Genomic DNA, 20,036 nt, shown 5'->3' on the forward strand with positions numbered 1-20,036 from the left:
AGACGCGAGTGAGGAAGAGCCATCAACGGCTCTTCCTGTTTACATCGTGATCAGCCGTGGTTGGACACGGCTGATAACGTGGTAAAGAGCCTCCGTGAGAGACTCTTTACCTTGATCGGTGTTGCGGGGTGTCAGACTGACACCCTGCAACAACGATCGCCGCGATGAGCTCCCCCAGGGGCGCGCAGCGGCTCAGAATCCTGAGGACGTCATATGACGTCCAGTCAGGATTCTACAACCACTTTGCCGACGTCAATATGTCATTGGCGGGCAGCAAGTGGTTAATCATAGTTTGTAGACGCTAGAACTTTTACGCAAACCAATCAATATGAGCTTTTTGGGATTTTTTTTACCAAACATGTAGCAGAATACATATTGGTCTCTAGACTGATGAAGGAATTAGATTATTTTTTTTAAATTTTTTTATTGGATGTGTTTTATAGCAGAAAGCAAAAAATATAGTTTATTTTTTTCAAAATTGTTTGTCGTTCTTGTTTATAGCGCAAAAATTTTTTTAAAAAAATGCAGAGGTGATCAAATACCACAGAAAACTCTATTTATGGAGAGAACGGGACAAAATGTTTTTTTTTCGGTACAGTACAGTGGGATATTTTTTTTTACCAAAAATAGCAGAATACTTGTTGGGCTAAATTGATGACGAAATTCGATTTTTTTACATTCTTTTTATTGGATGTGTTTTATAGCAGAAAGTAAAAAAATATTATTATTTTTTTCAAAAATTGCCGGTCGTGTTTTGTTTATAGCGCAAAAAAAACAAAAGAAAAAACGCAGAGGTGATGAAATATGCTGAAAAATAAAGCTCAATCTGGGTACAGCGTCGCACGACCACGCAATTGTCAGTTAAAGTAACGCGGTGCTGTATGGAAAAAAATGTCCTGGTCATAAAGGGGGGTGAATCTTCCGGGGGTGAAGTGGCTAAATATCACACGTTTGGTGTTATTCAGCTACGCACAAATACAGAATTCAAGAGCGAGTCAGTCCACAGACATATGCCTCTGTTGATAAAAGAAGAAGGTTGTTTCCTACACACCATGGCTGAGACCCTCCTTTAATTTACTTATTGCTTCAAAAGAAAAAAAGATTTTATTGAGCAGACTCATAAACCAAACCTTACTTTGTTTTATGACTTTATAGGACATACCTTCGTGTAAGTTGGTAGCATAAGGTACCCATGTCTCCTAGTTGAGTCATGTTGGAAGGGAAACCTCCCTTCTCCAACATGGCGGCCTGCGCTTCCAAGGCCTCTTTCCATGATGACATGTAGTTCCGCCCACTCCCTCAGCTGTGTGCTACGTCTGACGTCAGTGCGCTGGCTGGGGTAGAGAAGCAGAAGAAGAGTGTAGGAGCGGACGGACAGTGTCGCCATGAACTTGAAGCGGAGCCGTGACCGGCTGTACAGCACTCGGTGCTGCGGCTGCTGCCATGTGCGGACCGGCACCATCATCCTGGGGACCAAATACATGGTGAGCGGGGCGTCCGGAGAACTACAGATCCCAGCATGGGGAGGGGGGGACAACTACGTTATATGAGCCTTAAAGGGGACCTGTCCTGATATGAGTGTCAGATGTCACCTGGCTGTGTTGGTGACCGATGTAGAGGAAGCCTGGCTGCTTGTTAGGTGATTGGCTGGAGGGTGACAGATGGGGGACATGGAAGGAAGTTGGCAGGGCATGCTCAGTATTATATTCATGAGATATACTGAGGTTGTCATGGCTGAGCTCCTCTGAAAGGTGATCTAATATCTGCAATGCTCTGACTCACTGATCTCACTGGCGTGCAGATCACAAGCGCTGACTTCACTTGCTGCTTGCTTCTTTCAGTTTAGTGACTCGAAGTATTGCGAAGGAATTAGCCTGGTGTGTAGCATTGTATAGATGTCAGCAAGGAGGTACTGATTCCTCCTAGATGGATGGATCTTCATCACAACCAGGGGAAGGAGGTCCTGATTCCTCCTATATGGATGGATCTTCATCATCAACCAGGGGAAGGAGGTCCTGATTCCTCCTATATGGATGGATGGATCTTCATCACAACCAGGGGAAGGAGGTCCTGATTCCTCTATGTGGATGGATCTTCATCACAACCAGGGGAAGGAGGTCCTGATTCCTCCTATATGGATGGATGGATCTTCATGACCAACCAGGGGAAGGAGGTCCTGATTCCTCCTATATGGATGGATGGATCTTCATGACCAACCAGGGGAAGGAGGTCCTGATTCCTCCTATATGGATGGATGGATCTTCATGACCAACCAGGGGAAGGAGGTCCTGATTCCTCCTATATGGATGGATGGATCTTCATCACCAACCAGGGGAAGGAGGTCCTGATTCCTCTATGTGGATGGATGGATCTTCATGACCAACCAGGGGAAGGAGGTCCTGATTCCTCTTATATGGATGGATGGATCTTCATGACCAACCAGGGGAAGGAGGTCCTGATTCCTCCTATATGGATGGATGGATCTTCATGACCAACCAGGGGAAGGAGGTCCTGATTCCTCCTATATGGATGGATGGATCTTCATCACCAACCAGAGGAAGGAGGTCCTGATTCCTCCTATATGGATGGATGGATCTTCATGACCAACCAGGGGAAGGAGGTCCTGATTCCTCCTATATGGATGGATGGATCTTCATCACCAACCAGAGGAAGGAGGTCCTGATTCCTCCTATATGGATGGATGGATCTTCATGACCAACCAGGGGAAGGAGGTCCTGATTCCTCCTATATGGATGGATGGATCTTCATGACCAACCAGGGGAAGGAGGTCCTGATTCCTCCTATATGGATGGATGGATCTTCATCACCAACCAGGGGAAGGAGGTCCTGATTCCTCCTATATGGATGGATGGATGGATCTTCATGACCAACCAGGGGAAGGAGGTCCTGATTCCTCTATGTGGATGGATCTTCATGACCAACCAGGGGAAGGAGGTCCTGATTCCTCCTATATTAGGGTGACCAGACATCCCCAGTTTCAGGGGACGGTCCCCTGATTGAGGACACTGTCCCCGGACCAAGTCTGTCCCTGGTTTTGTCCCCATATTGGATTTAATAGGGGGCAGGGACAATTTCAAAGGCAGTCGGTGCAGAATTAAAATAAAAAAAAATGAATTACACACCCCCGCTCCGACGTGCCTACTAGCATAGATTCCCATTATCTGTGCCCCTTTCTGATGATCATGTGCTGGTCGGAGCGGAGGGAATATTTCTTCAGTTTCGGGCGCATGCCCATTCAGCTCCGCTCGCATGTTCATCTGCCTTGGCTCAAATCCTGGCCAGCCACCTGCCTATCTGCTTGCCTTCCCTGGCGGAGTGACCTTCCTGCGCTCCCCATCCAGTAGTAGCCGGGGCCCCCCGGAGAGTGAGGCTACATTCACACCTTGGCGTACAAAAACGCGGCGTTTTGTCCCGCGAATTGCGGCGACAAATTGCGGCATTTTGTACCGCGATTTGCGGCGACAAAACACCGCGATTGTGAATGCAGCCTTACCCCCTCTATGGAGATGGTTCACATCTCCTATGCCGAACGCCGAAAGCCGCCTGAAAAAAAGGTCCGGGACTTGTTTTCAGGCGGCAGGCGTACGGCGTTCGGCGTGGAGATATGAACCATCTCCATAGAGGGCAATGTGAAATCATCCCTCCAGCGTCTCAGGGGCGGCTGCGGCGTCGCACTACAGGCGTATATACGCCTAGGTGTGAACAGGGGGCTTAGACTTGAGAGGCTGTGAGGTGGGCGGCGGCGACAGGCAGAGAGCCGCTGATTGCTGCCATTGCTAGTAAAGAAAAAATATGTCCCCGGATTTCATTTTAAAAATCTGGTCACCTTATCCTATATGGATGGATGGATCTTCATCACCAACCAGAGGAAGTAGTTCCTATAACAGGAGGTCAATAATGAGTGAAGCCTAAAGTCCCACAAACTGCCGTTTTCCATATCCAATGATTTTGTCTTCTTGGTAATAAATGCATTGACACTGGACAGGAACATGGCTGGGCTTAGACCTGAAGTCAGGGAACTGGTTGGTTTGTGGAACCCCCCGGGCCCATAAGGATCAGAATTGGTTTTAATGTAAATTCCACAGAAAGGGGGGTGTACTACCATGAGGAGGTGGCCCTGTGATACCAGTAGGGGGTTTGTAGACCTGGTTAGGTCCTAGGCTGCTGTCATTTTGGATCACGGTAATGTACATGAGAAGATCAAATCCTACAGAAGCAGGTAGAAGCTAGTAGAAGAAATGGCGTTTAAGATTGTTTATTGAACAGATACAGCCAGTGTTTTGGGAGAATGGATGTCCTCCTCAGGGATTGGACGACAATATGTTGCAGAATTTCTGAAGAATTGCCTGGATTAGGGCTTGATGTCAGTGTGACCTGACCACAGTGAGGGCAGCCAACTGGGACTGACTTCATCCAAGTGAAGCTAGCTTTAGAGGCACGCCTAGGAGGTAGTAAGTCCTAGCTTACAGAAGTAACAGTTTGCATCTTGTGCTACTTCTGTTTAGGCAAGGCTTGTTAAATGTGACGACCGAAACTCAGGCTTTCCACTCAGAAAGCCAAACTCCCCAGAACACTGTTCTTTGCCTGTGCAGGGCTCTCCTCTTGAAAGCTTTTCCTATGGCTAGCAAAGAAACCCATAATAGGGAAGGTGCTGGGGTGCTTGTCGTGAATATTCTGTCCCCCCCCCCCCCCCCAGTGCCTTCATGCTGATTCGACAAAGGACACTCGAGGAGGGGTCTCTAGGAATTTATTAAAGTGGTTCTAAAGCCTTAAAGTGATTGTAAAGTCTTGGTGTTTTTTTTTTGTTTTTTTTACTTGCCTGCTCTATGCATAAATATGGTTTTGCACAAAGCAGTCCCGATCCTCCGGGTTTTGGGTCCCTCTTCGGTGCTCCTGGCCCCTTCCTCCTGTTGAGTGCCCCACAGCAAGCAGCTTGCTCTGGGGGCACCCGAGCAGAGTCGCAGCTCCATGTGTCCATTCAGACAGGGAGCTGCGATCTGTCCCTGCCCCTTCCCTCTTCTGACAGCAGCGGGAGTAGGGCCGAAACAACTAATCGATTACAATTTTTATAATCGATTAATCGGCCAGTAACATAATGGGGGTTAAAAAAACTAAAATTGGCCCTTTTATAGTACAAAAAAGCAAATCGCTACTGTAAATATTACTTTCACTGTCCCACAGTAAAAAAAATAATCCCCTTACAGTAGCGATTATTTGCTCTTTTTGCACTTATTTTTGTTTTTTTAACCCCATTATGTTACTAAACATCTCAGGCCTGGGGTCACACCTCTGTTTTTTGGTGCTTTTTGCAGAAACACACTACAGTTCATTTACATGTTTTCCTATGGGACACGTTCACATCCATGATTTTTTTTCAGCTGCTGTGTATTTGGAAAGGGCAAGGACTTTTTAATGCAAAACGCTGCTATTTCGTTTTTTTTGGTTCAATATACTTTAATTGAGAAGCTGCACTGCAGAAAAGCATGTAATGTGTTTTTGAGGCAATTTGTGTTTTGTAATCTGCCCAACAACAAATTGCCCCAAAAAAAATGCAAATTTTTTTTTTTTTAAGGCTATTATCCGATTAATCGATCGAAACAATCGGCCAACTAATCGATTTATGAAAATAATCGTTAGTTGCAGCCCTAAGCGGGAGCCAATCGCATTGCTTTCTCAGTCAATGAGGGGAGTCCCGGACAGCTTAGACACTACTGCAGGGATATGCAATTAGCGGACCTCCAGCTGTTGTAAAACTACAAGTCCCATCATGCCTCTGGGTGTCATGCTTGTGGCTGTCAGAGTCTTGCTATGCCTCATGGGACTTGTAGTTCTGCAACAGCTGGAGGTCCACTAATTGCATATCCCTGCACTACTGCAACATCACTATGAATTAATAAAAAATGCACTTCGGTAAGTATTAGGAGGGCTGTAGGGGGCTGCTGCACACAGGTTTTATTATCTTAATGCATTAAAGCAGAAGTCCAGCCTAAGATTGTTTGGCTGGGCTTCTCATATGGATCACAGAAGTGCAATTTTTTTTTTTTTTTCTCCTAAAACATTTCAGCTGATTAGGGACTGCTGTAGAGGCATAAAATACTGTCAGTTTTCTGCAGAAATAAGAAATTATATAAAAAAAGTTTTATTTGTGGAATGCGTTGAGTAATTTTATTTCCTAAGAATTCAGTTTGTTGCTTACACAATCTTTTCCTGACACCAGCATGCTGTCTGAGCTGGTTGCGGATGGCTTGAACTGCTGCAGAAAAATTTGGATATCTTTTAAGGCCTTGTCTACACTTGTTGGGAGGTGGTAGACCTGCACGATTCTGGCTAAAATGAGAATTACCATTTTTTTTTTTTTTTTTTTGCTTGTAATAAAGATCACGATTCTCGTGGTGTAACATCTTCTTTCACATTATACAAAACAATTGGGCTAACTTTGCTGTTTATTTTTTTGAAATTAAAGTGTATATTTAAAAAAAAAAGAAAATTGCGTTTGAAAAACCGCTGCGCAAATATGGTGTGATATAAAATATTGCAACAACCACCGTTTTATTCTCTAGGGTCTCTGCTAAAAATATATATATCATGTTTGGGTATTCCAATTAATTTTCTAGCAGTAAAGAATGATATATTTTTTTTTTTTTTTTTTTTTTTTTTTTTTACTTGTAAGCAACAAATGTCAGAAAAGGTTTGGACTTTAAACTTCCTTCATCTACAGAGTTCTTTCCTTTGATAAAAGAACGAAAAGATACATTGTTTCCACTTAATTGCTTGTTGTATTGAAACTTGGCAGCCTACCTGGATTTAGTTTTTTCCAGCTGTGAGAACTCTCTGCACTTGTTAGATTGTGACATGCTGTTTTGAAGATCGGGAAGGGAAAAAGATTGCGATTTTGATTCTTCACGATTAATCGGTGCAGCTCTAGGAGGTGGTAGAGCTGCCTTCATACCCCCCCCCCCCCCCCCCCCCTCCAACCTTTTTCCTTTTAGGCCCCTTTCACATGATCGGCCCACTTGGATCCGCCTGTCCGTTTTTTTTTTTTTTAGTTTTTTTTTGGGGGCGGATCCGAGCGGGACACCCATTTGACTTCTATGGGCAGGTAGATGTTAGCGGAGATGTGTCTGCCTGCCGTCTGATCCAGCTCAAAACAGACAGACGGATGGAGATATGTTTACCATCCATCCGGTGGGTCGAATCGGCTGGGATTGGATTCATCCGATCGCCCTATAGAGAACCTGTCATCTGCCTGCTCAACAGAGTGATCCCCCGCTGAGCTAGCTTCAGACTCCCCCCCTAAAAAATTAGGGCCTCAACTAGAAATACCACAGGAGTGGGGGAGCGTGTGCTGCAAAGGTGGGTGCACTGTGCTATGGCATTGCAAAAATAATCAACACTGTTGGTGCTTAAAGGGTCACTAAAGGAAATGTTTTTTTGCTGAAATGACTGTTTACAGGGTATAGAGACATAATACCGTATTTATCGGGGTATTGCACGCTCCGGCGTATAGCGTGCACCCCTAAAGTGGACCCGCATTCCTGTGGGAAAAAAGATTTTTGTACTTACAGTTTTGGTGTCTTGCTCGGCGGCCTCGTTGGGTCCGTCTGCGGCTTCGGGTATCCTTTTTGTCGGGTCCGGCGTCCTTCTGCAGCGTCCTCCCTGCTCGATCCCCGCGCCGAGTTTGAATACTGCGCCAGCATATACCGAGCGCAGTACACTTGTGTATAGTCGGGCAGGCTCGGATACTCTCGCGCTCACGTCCTGTACGTACAGGACGTGAGCGCGAGAGGAGCCGAGCCTGCACGAGTGTACTGCGCTCGGTATATGCCGGCGCAGTATTCAAACTCGGTGCGGGTATCATCGTATATCGCGCACCCACGATTTTGCCCTGATTTTCAGGGCAAAAAAGTGCGCGGTATACACCGATAAATACGGTAGTTAACCGATTTTCCTTTTAAAAATGATTAAAAATAGATAAAAATCAATCATATAATGTACCTGCAGTTTAGTTTCGTTTTTGCTGTTGTTTCCTGGTTCTCTGATGTACAGAGACAAAGAGCCAATAGAGGGCAGTGATGGATTCTAAAACGAAACTGGATTGGTGCTGACACACAGTAATCGCACCTCCATGATTAGTGACCACAGTGAGAAATCTCCCAGTACTGTGGTGATCAGGAAACAGACAACCAGGAAGTGTCCAGAACAGAGAAGAATTACAGCAACATCAAAGCAAAAACTAACAATGAGGACATGAAACCAGGACTGCAGTAAGGTAAAGGAAGCTATTTTTAGCTAAAAAAAAAATTCCATTAGTGACCCTTTAAGGGGTTCAAACAGAGGGTGAGGATGTCATGTTCCGCCTCCTTGTCTGTCAAATGCTCTTGGAAGAGAGATCTGAACGTGAATGTAAACAATCCCTTACAGGCAAGAGGTGAACCAGTGTGCTAGCGAGCAGACATGCTGCTTTGAGGACACATGGGTTACAGGCCAGACTCAAGCAAGGTCAGTTTTTTTTGGCTGCAGTCAACAATAACAAATTGGTCCCTCATGTATTTTATCTTTAGTCTTGGCAGTGTTTAGAGCTTTTGTAGTCCTAAAGTGTTACTAAACCCAGGAGCCTGCATTCACTATATCTGGTCTCCCACAGTATACAGAAATGCAATTAGTAAATATAAACTGCTAAATACCTTTTCTCATCAGCAGTATATAGCAGTCTTGTGACTTCTATCAGTGTCTGGTTAAAGCTTGTAGGAGAGGTTTTCATTCTCCCACGACTATCCTATGAGGAGGCAGGGCCCCTGACCCTCTGTCTGGAGAGTGCTGATTGGCCCTCATCTAATCAGATGCACACTCCCAAGAAAAATAAAATAAAATGCTCTCTAGCAATACACATCAAACTAACTGAGCATATGCAGCTTGTCCTCTAGCCTTTGTACTATCGGGAGATATTGGGGACCCTGGAAGAAGGGGAGGATCAGAGAAGACCAGATCATTCAGCCTTTTTACACAATGCAGAAGATTAACCCCTTAGGTTCCACAGTGGATATAACAAGCATGCTTTACTGCAGGGTTTGACAAATTTGCTTGGAATCTAGGAGCCAGCTAAAGTTAGGAGCCAGAAAACACACCCCGTCCCGACAAGCTTGCGCGCAGAAGCGAACACATATTGAGCAGCGCCCGCATATGTAAACGGTGTTCAAACCACACATGTGAGGTATCCCTGCGATTGGTAGAGCGAGAGCAATAATTTTAGCCCTAGACCTCCTCTAACTCAAAACATGCAACCTGTAGATTTTTTTTTTTTTAAATGTCGCCTATGAAGATTTTAAAGGGTAAAAGTTTGTCGGCATTCCACGAGCGGATGCAATTTTGAAGCGTGACATGTTTGGTATCAATTTACTCGGCGTAACATTATCTTTCATAATATTAAAAAAAATGGGGATAACTTTACTGTTGTCCTTATTTTTTAATTAAAAAAAGTGTAATTTTCTCAAGTCGTCTTCCAGGACGGCACCTTGAGAGTAGACTGGCTCCACCTGACAGGAAACACAATCAGAAAGAGGTTTAAAAGCCCCGCCCCTCCCCGTGCACCTCAGTTATTGATTGTGTTTCCCACCAGCGAAACAGTTTGTTATTTTTTATCAGACCTAAGGCCTGGGGCTGGTGGTCCCCCTCTGGGTACTGAGCAGTGGGTCCTGGGGGCCGTCCCTGCCTCAGCTAAAGGTGTAATGCCTGTCCCGGGGGGTTTTCCCCATGTGATAGGGGGGGGGGAGGAAGATTGCAAACAATACCCCCCTTCTTTCCTTTCTGTAGGAATCCCTGGGATAGTGGCTATTCCAGCACTCCTATGTGGCCATGTTCCCTCTCCTCCAGGACCCCTACCTGCTGGGCGGGTGTGAGGGCTTCCTCAGCGTGGCTCCGGTGTTCTGTCCTCCCGGGGACATTTTCGAATGGAGCCAGCAGTCGACGCCGCGTCACAGGCGGCGCGCGGTGATGACGAAGTTCCGCTTCCGGTCTTCACCAAAATGGCGGCCGCCAGCGGCGTCGGCTCCTCGCTGTTCTCACTGCAGCAAGGAGGAGAGTGGCGCCTACACGACTTCGCTATGGAGCGCGAGGATCGTTCGCTAGCAGCCGCTGCCGAGGACACCACCAAGGGTGAGTCTGCCTCAGAATGTCAGGGGGGCATATTGGACTGGGTCCTCTCCCCCCCCCCCCCCCCCCTCTCCTCTCCTCTCCTCTCCTACTTGATGTTTGAACTGTGATGTATTTTTCTCTCCCCTTACAGGGGAGGAGGTTTCTGCCCAGGGGGAAGCTGCTATTCTCTCCCTAAAACACACTTCCAAAACCAAGAGGTGTGGTAACTGTAGCATTAAGCTGGCTGCAGATTACTCCAAACTTCTTTGTGCCAAATGCATACAAAAATTGACAGCAAAGGAAACTTCCCTGATTATGAAAGAATTCCTAGCTGTCCAATCCCAAATGCTCTCCACATTAAAGGAATTTAAGGACACCTTAAAAAATAGGGATCCTGAGCCCATAGCAGCCGGCCCCTCTTCTCAAGAGAGCTCATCCACCCCAGTGCCACGAGTTTCCAGGGCTAGGGAGTCTCTCCTATCTGACACCGAAGATTCAGAGGCTCCAGAAGATGGGGTAATTGACAGTCATTCTGAGGATGAGGATGCCAGGTCAGGCAAATATATTTTTTCGACAGATGACATGGGGGGTCTGCTGTCTGCTGTCTATGCCTCTGAGGGGATCCAGCAGCCAGCAGAGCTAGTGTCACCTCAGGACAGAATGTACCAGGGTTTAGCTAAACCCCAGCCAAAGGTTATCCCAGTCCATCAGTCACTTAAAGATATAGTTCTGAGGGAATGGGCTGAGCCTGAAAAGAAACTACTAAGGTACAAGACCTGGAAGAGGCGCTGTCCCTTTAAGGAGGAGTTAGAAAATACTTTGTTTAAAACTCCTAAACTAGATGCATCTCTAGCCCAACTCTCCAGGCAGTCTGACCTCTCGTTTGAAGATGCAGGGAACTTAAAGGATTCCTTAGACAGGCGGGCAGACACCTCCCTTCGCAGGGCCTGGGAGGCTAATACGGCTGCCCTTGGACCCGCTTTAGCCTCTTCCTGCATTGCTAGGAATGCAGATACCTGGTTAACCAGACTTCTGGAGCATGTACCTCAGACCTCCAAGTTTAAAGAAATTAGAGATTCTCTTACAGTCATAGGCAGTGCGGTTGCCTATCTTGCAGACGCATCGATTGAAACAGTCCGATCCTCTGCTAAGACGGGTGCTCTCGTCAACGCCGCCAGAAGGGCGGTATGGCTCAAGACGTGGGAAGGTGATCTTGCCTCCAAGACCCGTCTATGTGCCCTGCCCTTTGAAGGTACTCTTCTCTTTGGGGCAGGACTTGATCAAGCTCTGACTAGGGCCTCAGAAAAGGGGAAGCGATTCCCCCCAAAACCTAGACCTAACAGGAGAAGATTTTTTCGAGGCCCCCAGAATAAAAACCGACCTTCTGACCGAAGATCGGCCTTTAATAAACGTTGGATCGCGGGAAAGGATAAGCCAAAAGGGGGTATCCTTTTCCCCGATCCCAAACCCGCAGGTAAGGACTCCAAGTGACTTAAGAGTCGGGGGAAGACTCTCCCAATTTTTTCCAGCCTGGGAGAGTATAACACGGAGTCCTCACATTCTACAAATAGTGAGGGAGGGTTACAGATTGGAATTCCGCCAACTTCCCCCCCCAATATTTCTCCTCACTCATCTACCCCAAGATCCCCTCAAGGCAGCTGCCCTTCTGGGAAGTGTCACAGATCTAGCTCAGCAGGCAGTCATAATCCCAGTTCCGCCAGGACAACAGGGTCAGGGGGTGTACTCACATATTTTTATGGTGCCCAAACCTTCGGGGAAATTCCGATTGATCATAAATTTAAAACCTTTAAATACCTTTCTCCTCTACAAGAAATTCCGCATGGAAAACATTTACAGTCTCAAGGGACTGTTGTTAGAGGGAGTCTTTATGGTAACCATAGACTTGAGGGACGCCTACCTCCATGTCCCAGTCTTCAGGGACCATCAAAGGTTCCTCCGATTTGCCATTGCCTCCCCTCAGGGGATTCAGCACTGGCAGTTCACCGCACTCCCCTTTGGTCTGGCCTCCAGCCCAAGGGTTTTCACGAAGGTCCTGGCAGAGGTGGTCGCCTTTCTACATCTGAAAGGGATCTCCCTTGTCCCCTACCTGGACGACCTACTGCTTTTCAACCCCAGCCGAGAACTCCTTCTCTCGGATCTGGCCACCGTCCTGACTACTCTGGAATCTTTGGGATGGATTGTAAACAGAGAAAAATCTTCTCTCCTCCCAGAACAGAGAAAGATGTATCTGGGATTCCTGATAGATTCCATAGGGAAAAAGCTGGTTCTTCCAGAGGACAAGATCCAGAGACTCGGGTCAGTGGTCAGGTCCGTCATGGGGTCAATAGAAATTTCCCTCAGACAGATCATGAGGTTACTGGGACTGATGACCTCATGCATCCCAGCGGTCCCATGGGCCCAGCTTCATTACAGATCCCTGCAGGCCTTCCTGCTCTCCTCCTGGGACGGAAAGGACTCATCCCTAGACTCCAGGGTCAGCATCCCGGAGTCAGTAAAATGCACACTGGGGTGGCGGCTCATTCCTCAGAATTTGGAGGAAGGCCTCCCATGGAACCAGACAAATCCTCTCAGGATAACCACGGATGCCAGCTCCTGGGGGTGGGGAGCCCACATGTCGGGTCTCCAGACCCAGGGGTGCTGGGATCGACAACAGAGCAGGTCCTCTTCCAACTTCCGCGAATTATTAGCGGTCGGGAAGGCCTTGAAGGCGTTCGAGGAGAGAGTCATAAACCAAGAAATACAGATTCTCTCCGACAACGCAACCACGGTGGCGTTCATAAATCACCAGGGAGGCACCAGGTCCCGTTCCCTCCTAAGGCTGTCCTTAGAAATTCTGAGTTGGGCAGAACAGAGAGTCCTCTCCCTTTCAGCAATCCACATCAGGGGAGTCCTAAACTTAGAAGCGGACTTTCTAAGCCGCCAACCCATCCTCCAGGGGGAGTGGGAATTAAATCAAGAAGTCTTCGACTGGGTTCGACATCGTTTCGGCAACCCAGAGATAGACCTCTTCGCGAACAGGAAGAACAGGAAGGTAGAAAGGTTCTTCTCCCTCTCCCGGGATCAGGGATCGGAGGGTGTGGATGCGTTGGCCCAGGCCTGGACATTTCAGCTGGCCTATGCTTTCCCTCCCCTGAGTCTGATCCCAAGGGTCCTACAGAAACTGAGTCGCTCACGAGGGAAGCTGATCCTGATCGCTCCCCAGTGGCCCAAAAGAGCTTGGTTCCCAATGTTAGAACGTTGGTCAGTTCTTCCCCCCCCTTCCTCTCCCGGTCCGAGTGGACCTTCTGCGGCAGGGACCGATCTTTCACCCAGAGCCCGACTTTTTCAGTCTGACGGCCTGGTACTTGAGAGGTGGAACCTGCAGCGGAGAGGTTGTTCGGAGAAGGTAATAAATACCCTTTTGGCTAGTCATAAGGAGGTCACTAGAAAAATCTATGCTAAGACCTGGGGGGTTTTTTCACGCTGGTGTGCAGCCAGGCAAGCCCCACTACCTGAAATATCTGTCATCCTGGAATTTCTCCAGGAAGGAGTTGATCTAGGACTAGCCACAAGAACCTTAAGAGTACAGGTAGCCGCCTTGTCCTACTTTTTAGACAAGAGGCTGGCCCTGGATCCGCTGATCAAGAGGTTCCTGTCGGCTAGGGATAGGTTATCCCCTATTCAAATCTCCAGGGTTCCCCCCTGGGACCTCACCTTGGTTCTAGACCATCTATCCAAACCTCCGTTTGAACCGATAGACAGCATTCCGGTTAGGCTGTTGACATTTAAATTCTCCTTTCTTCTGGCTATTACTACAGCCAAAAGAATAGGAGACATGCAGGCGCTCTCAATCAAAGAGCCTTATTTTCGTCTTTTTGAAGACAGGGTAGTCCTAAGTCAGGATCCCCTGTACCTACCTAAGGTGGCAACGAAATTTCATAGGTCACAAGAAATTATTCTTCCTTCATTTTGCGCAAATCCACAGAACGAAAGGGAAGAGACCTTCCACTGTTTGGATGTAAGACGCTGTTTGTTAAGTTATTTGGAAAGGGTGAGCGAGTTCAGACGCTCATCTCACTTGCTAATAAATTTTTCAGGACAGAAAAAGGGTTGCCAAGCATCTAGAGCCTCTATATCTAGGTGGATAAGACAGGCAATTTCATTAGCATACATTAAGGCTGGCAAAACAGTACCTAAAGTCAAGGCACATTCCACGAGATCTATAGCAACCTCCTGGGCAGAGCGAGCAGGAGTTTCAGTGGAACAAATCTGTAGATCAGCAACGTGGTCAAGCCAGAACACCTTTCTCAAACACTACCGAGTGGAACTTCTGTCACCCCAAGACTTGACGTTTGGCAGAAGAATCCTGCAGGCAGTTGTCCCGCCCTAAGGTAGGCCTGAGGGTTACTTGCTTATCTCTCAAGGTGCCGTCCTGGAAGACGACTTGAGAAAATACCAGTTACACTTACGGTAGCTGTTTTTCTGTAAGTCTTACAGGACGGCAGGCCTATTTCCCACCCTGAGGAATTTATATGGTTTGTATTTTTATATACTGGTTCCCGTGCTCTTATGGTGGTTACTTTATCACTAACTGAGGTGCACGGGGAGGGGCGGGGCTTTTAAACCTCTTTCTGATTGTGTTTCCTGTCAGGTGGAGCCAGTCTACTCTCAAGGTGCCGTCCTGTAAGACTTACAGAAAAACAGCTACCGTAAGTGTAACTGGTATTTTTTCCCAAAAAAGTGCGCTTGTAAGACCGCTGCGCAAATACGGCGTGACAGAAAGTATTGCAACGATCGCCATTTTATTCTCTAGGATGTTGGGATAAAAAATATATATAATGTTTGGGGGTTCTAATTAGAGGGAAGAAGATGGCAGTGAAAATAGTGAAAAATGACATTAGAATTGCTGTTTAACTTGTAATACCAACGGCCACCACCAGATGGCGCCAGCTCACACATCTGGTGGTAGTAACTTGTAATACCAACGGCTCACCACCAGATGGCGCCAGCTCACAAAAATAAAATAAAAAAAATTGCCCACCTTCCAAGCCAAGTCGCCAGGACACTATTTCTAGTCGCCCTGGCGACCGGGATTTGTCGAGCCCTGCTTTACTGCATATATGGACTGATTGTACTGTTGTGGGTTTTGTAACACTTTTTTTTTTAAGCCTAGTACACACAATCAGAATATCAAACTTCCACTCAGATTGCCTAGGTGATCTAAGAGGGTACCTGTCGGAAAAGGGTACCTGCTCCCTAAAACAAAAACAAAAATCCAGTACAGGCACAGGAGGGCACAATCAATGGAATGTCCTTTAGTAAGTGACATTTAGCTTTCTATACATTAAAATAAATGTAACATATTTCATTATTTTAAATGGTGCAGATGGGTGAATCGCCCCTGCCAGGTTATTGTATTCCTATGGCCACTATCACTGGCTGTCAGAACAAACCATGCCTGCAGGTGATTGGATGCAGACACTCGCTGTTAGAATTTCATTGGATTCCCCTGAATCGTCATTTATTGCAGCTTTTCTCAATTCCAGTCCTCAGTGCACCAACGGGTCATGTTTTTGGGATTTCCCTCAGATCAAAAGGCGGTAGTAATTACTAAGGCAGTGAAACTGATTAAATCACCTGTGCAAAATATTGGAAAGCCTGAAAACATGGCCTGGTGGTGCACCTTTGGGGACTGGAATTGAGAAACGCTGGTTTATTGCATACCGTATTTATTGGGGTATAGCGCGCACCCCTAAAGTTGCCCGAATTCCTGTGGAAAAAAGATGTTTTGTACTTACAGTTTTGGTGTCTTGCGCAGCGTCCATCGACGGCCTCGTCGGGTCCGTCTGCGGCTTCGGGTATCCTCTTCGTTGGGTCCGCGTCCTCGCGTCCTCCCCGCTCGTTTCCCGCGCCGAGTTTGAATACTGCACCGACATATACCGAGCGCAGTGCACTCGTGTATCGTCTGGCAGGCTCGGCAACTCTCGCGCTGACGTCCTGTACGCTCAGGACGTCAACGCGAGAGGCGCCGAGACTGCCCGAAGATACACCAGTGTACTGTGCTCGGTATATGCCGGCGCAGTATTCAAACTTGTTGCGGGAAAGCGGGTATCGGCGTATACCGCGCACCCACGATTTTGCCCCGATTTTCAGGGCAAAATAGTGCGCGGTATACGCCGATAAATACGGTATATGTATACATGAAAGGATTTCTCCTGTTCATACGGCGGTTGAATGAGAGAAATCTAGACTCCTCCATCCACACTACACATGGATGACGGAATCTCTCCATTTTATTCTGACAGTCAACCTCCACACAGCTGTCAGAATTCCCTAACAGTGCTGGTATTTGATTGGACATTTCTTGTCGGCTACGCCTTCAAAAGTTGATCAAGAAATCATCCCTTGTTGAGCCGGGTGGTGCCAACAGTGCATGGCATTTCTGCTGATTCAGCATGAATGGGTTAGAATTAATCTGCTCCTTATTGTTTCTCATTCACAGACCATATTTGTTTTATAATAAATTCATAAAGCCTGGATTAGACGTTTGGACTGGTAACATGTGACTAACTGAAGCCTCCTGCAGAGTGCCAGCGGGCCCGGGGCAGATCTCTCATTACAGATCACTGAGTCATGTTCCTGTATTGCTTGCGGCGCACTTTTCGTATACGCCTGCCTTGCTCAAGCCTCGGTTGTTTGGGGAAGGATTCTGGAGAAACAATTGGCTGCGTCGTACTTGTCCTGTTATTCATTGTTTCTTCAAACATTTGCCTGCGATCATTAAGATTTAACTCCTTCCCTCAGTGCTGTGCTAATAAGGATCTTGGGGACAAACGCACTCTGTACGTTCTCTGACAAAGTACTTGGTATTCCAGCCAGTTCTACAATTCTTCAATCTAAAATCTTTAACCACTTCAGCCCCGTACCATATTGCTGGTCAAAGACCAGAGCACTTTTTGCGATTCGGCACTGAGTCGCTTTAACTGACAATTGCGCGGTCGTGTGATGTGGCTCCCAAACAAAATTTGTGTCCTTTTTTTCCCACAAATAGAGCTTTCTTTTGGTGGTATTTGATCACCTCTGCGTTTTATTTTTTATTTTTTTTTATTTTTTTTTGTTTTTGCGCTATAAACAAAAATAGAGCGACAATTTTGAAAAAAAATATTTTTCTTTTTTTTTTACTTTTCGCTATAATAAATATCCCCAAAAAATTTTTTTTCCTCAGTATAGGCCGATACATATTCTTCTACATATTTTTCATGAAAAAATCGCAATAAGCGTTTATTGATTGGTTTGCGCAAAAGTTATAGCGTTTACAAAATAAGGGGTAATTTTATGGCATTTTTCTTAAATTTTTTGCGTGTACTCGAGAGAGAGAGGAGCCAGACTGCAGGAGTTGGCAGGCCTCCCCCAGAGGCAATCTGCCACCTTTCTCCATGGCAATGGCGGGTGCGTGAGGGGGTCCTCCCGCCCTACCTGCTCCGCTTTGAAGCCCAACGGGGCAGAAGGACTCCCTATAAGGGAGTGAGAGGATCTAGCCCGCTCAACCAGCCCCGTTAGTCCTTCGCCTCTCTTTTTAGAGACCGCGTGGTCAAAGTGCGTGCATGCTAACCCAATTTCAAGTGCGTATAAGTGTGGTGCTTTTTGTGGGATGGGGGTGGGCGTACTAAGCGCAGGCTTACCTCGCATAGCACACCCACCGGGAGCCGGGCTGAGACCACCAAACTCAATTCACATGTAGCCGAGACCGGGATCCGAACCCCTAGCTGCAGAGGTGAATGGCTTGTCAGCGCAGTGCCAATCGCGTTGAGCCACTGCAGCTCCTTAATTTTTTTTTTTTATTTTTTTTTTTTTTACTAGTAATGGCGGCGATCAGCGATTTAAATGTATTTATTTTTTTGGTACTGCGACATTATGGCGGACACTTTTGACACATTTTTGGGATTATTGGCATTTTTATAGCGATCAGTGCTATAAAAATGCATTGGATTACTATAAAAATGCCACTGGCAGGGAAGGGGTTAACACTAGGGGGCGGGGAAGGGGTTAAGTATGTTCCCTGGGTGTGTTCTGACTGTAGGGGGGGGGGGTGGACTCACTAGGGGAAATGACTGATCGCTGTTCATACATTGTATGAACAGACAGTCAGGCATTTCTCCCCTGACAGGACCGGGAGCTGTGTGTTTACACACACAGCTCCCGGTCCTCGCTCTGTAACGAGCGATCGCCCGGCAGCGAACGGGCGGGGGCGCGCGCCCCTATTGGCTGCTCGGCGAGATGACGTATAGCTACAAGATCTAGCCCAGCAGAGCCGACCTGCCGCGGTATAACTGCAGTGGCTGGTCGGCAAGCAGTTAGTGACCCTGTCATGAGACATGGGGGCTGCCATTCCTGGCCCCTCCTTTTAGAATCATTCCCTGGTTGTCGTGCCAATTCTTTGGCTTTGTTGTGTTTGAGTGACTTGGATGAAATGTAGGTAGTATGGTACAAAGAAACAACAGGTTCACCTTAATGCCTGGTCTCCCTTCCTCTCAGAGCTCTTTGGATTAGCTAGAGTAGGGGTCTCCAAATTGTTTATTACAACAGCTACATTGTATGTTTGGGGTGTGTGGGTGTTTTTTTTTTTTTTTTAATATTTCTGGTCAGGACAACTATGGGTTGTCGGGGTCTGCAGGCAGGGAGCTTATCGAAATCTGGAAACCCCACACCCTATGCGAATGAGTATAGGAAATAGGGCTGCAACTAACGATTATTTTCATAATCGGTTAGTTGGCCGCTTTTTGTTTCGATCGAATAATCGGTTAATAACCTTAATGAAATGAATCGATTACCATTTTTATAATCGATTAGTTGTTTCGCCCCTAATAGGAAACATTGTATCCTCTACCCATTCACCTAAAAAGTGCCGAAAATAAAATGCAGTACACAGGTTTTTAAAGTGATTTATTAGGCAGCTCTGGGATCTCTTCCGACTTATCCCTCCTGGCGATGTTTTCTGCTTCCTCCACTGATGTCTTCTAGCCCTCTCCGTTTCTTCTCCCTCTGTCCGCTGTCTTCTTCCGATGTTGACAAGATGCTCTCTCCCGCTCTAATGCTGGTTGCGCGGTGTGCCACTAAAGTTGGCATGGGCCAGGGTCACTGGGTGACATCGTCCAGAAGCCAGCCCCTTATGACGTCGCCACCTGGGGCATGATGGGCGGTAATGTCATAAGGGGCGGACCTCCGGTGACCCGACAGAAGACAGCGGGGGAAGAACCGAAGAGGGCTAGAAGACATTGGTGGAGAAGAACCGGCAGAGGCAGAAGATGTTGCCAGAAGAGTCGGAGAGGGGGAAAGTTGAAAGAGTCCCAGGAGCTGCCTAATTACTTTAAAAACCTATGTACTGTATTTTTGTTTGTTTTGTGAATGGGTACAATGTACCCCTTACTCCTTCACATAGGATGGGGGACTGGGATCGGGGGGGCTTCCAGATTCTGATAAGCTCCCTGCCCTCAGACCCCGACAACCAACGGAAGAGGCCCTTGTCCTCAACATGGGGACAAGGTGCTTTTGGGGTAAAAGCCCCAAAGCAAACCCCCCCCCATGTTGAGTATGTGGCCTCAGCCATTGTTCTGAGCATGTCCACCGGGGCTTGGTCACAGAGATTATACACCAGATTCTAAAAGCTGCAGTTTGAGAAGCTCTGGCAGGTTGATTGTGAACAAAGAAAGCGGCGTTCTATTTTTTTCAGCAGTTCTGGATAGGGAGCTTGAAAGGTTCCAAAGAGTATTGGGCGGAATGAAACCTTCAATCCTGTGTCCAGGCTTTCCTTGACTCTTTGCAGCAGTGTGCAGGATCGTTATAAGGCAGATCTGAGCATAGCTCAGGGCAGGTGGAGTTGCTGC

The 20,036-nt window shown here is 47.0% G+C and overlaps 1 protein-coding gene across 1 annotated transcript in view; it reads left to right on the top strand.

The window, feature by feature from the left end:
* The first annotated feature begins 1,315 nt into the window (after positions 1 to 1,315).
* LAPTM4A (lysosomal protein transmembrane 4 alpha) overlaps positions 1,316 to 20,036 on the top strand; it is a 61,540-nt gene continuing 42,819 nt past the window's right edge. The window contains exon 1 of the mRNA XM_040348545.1: positions 1,316 to 1,484. Coding sequence (XP_040204479.1) covers positions 1,386 to 1,484 — 99 coding nt within the window. The 5' untranslated portion in view covers positions 1,316 to 1,385. The remainder of the gene's footprint in view (positions 1,485 to 20,036) is intronic.

The sequence above is a fragment of the Rana temporaria genome, chromosome 4 (assembly GCF_905171775.1).
Source record: "Rana temporaria chromosome 4, aRanTem1.1, whole genome shotgun sequence".
NCBI lineage: Eukaryota > Metazoa > Chordata > Amphibia > Anura > Ranidae > Rana > Rana temporaria.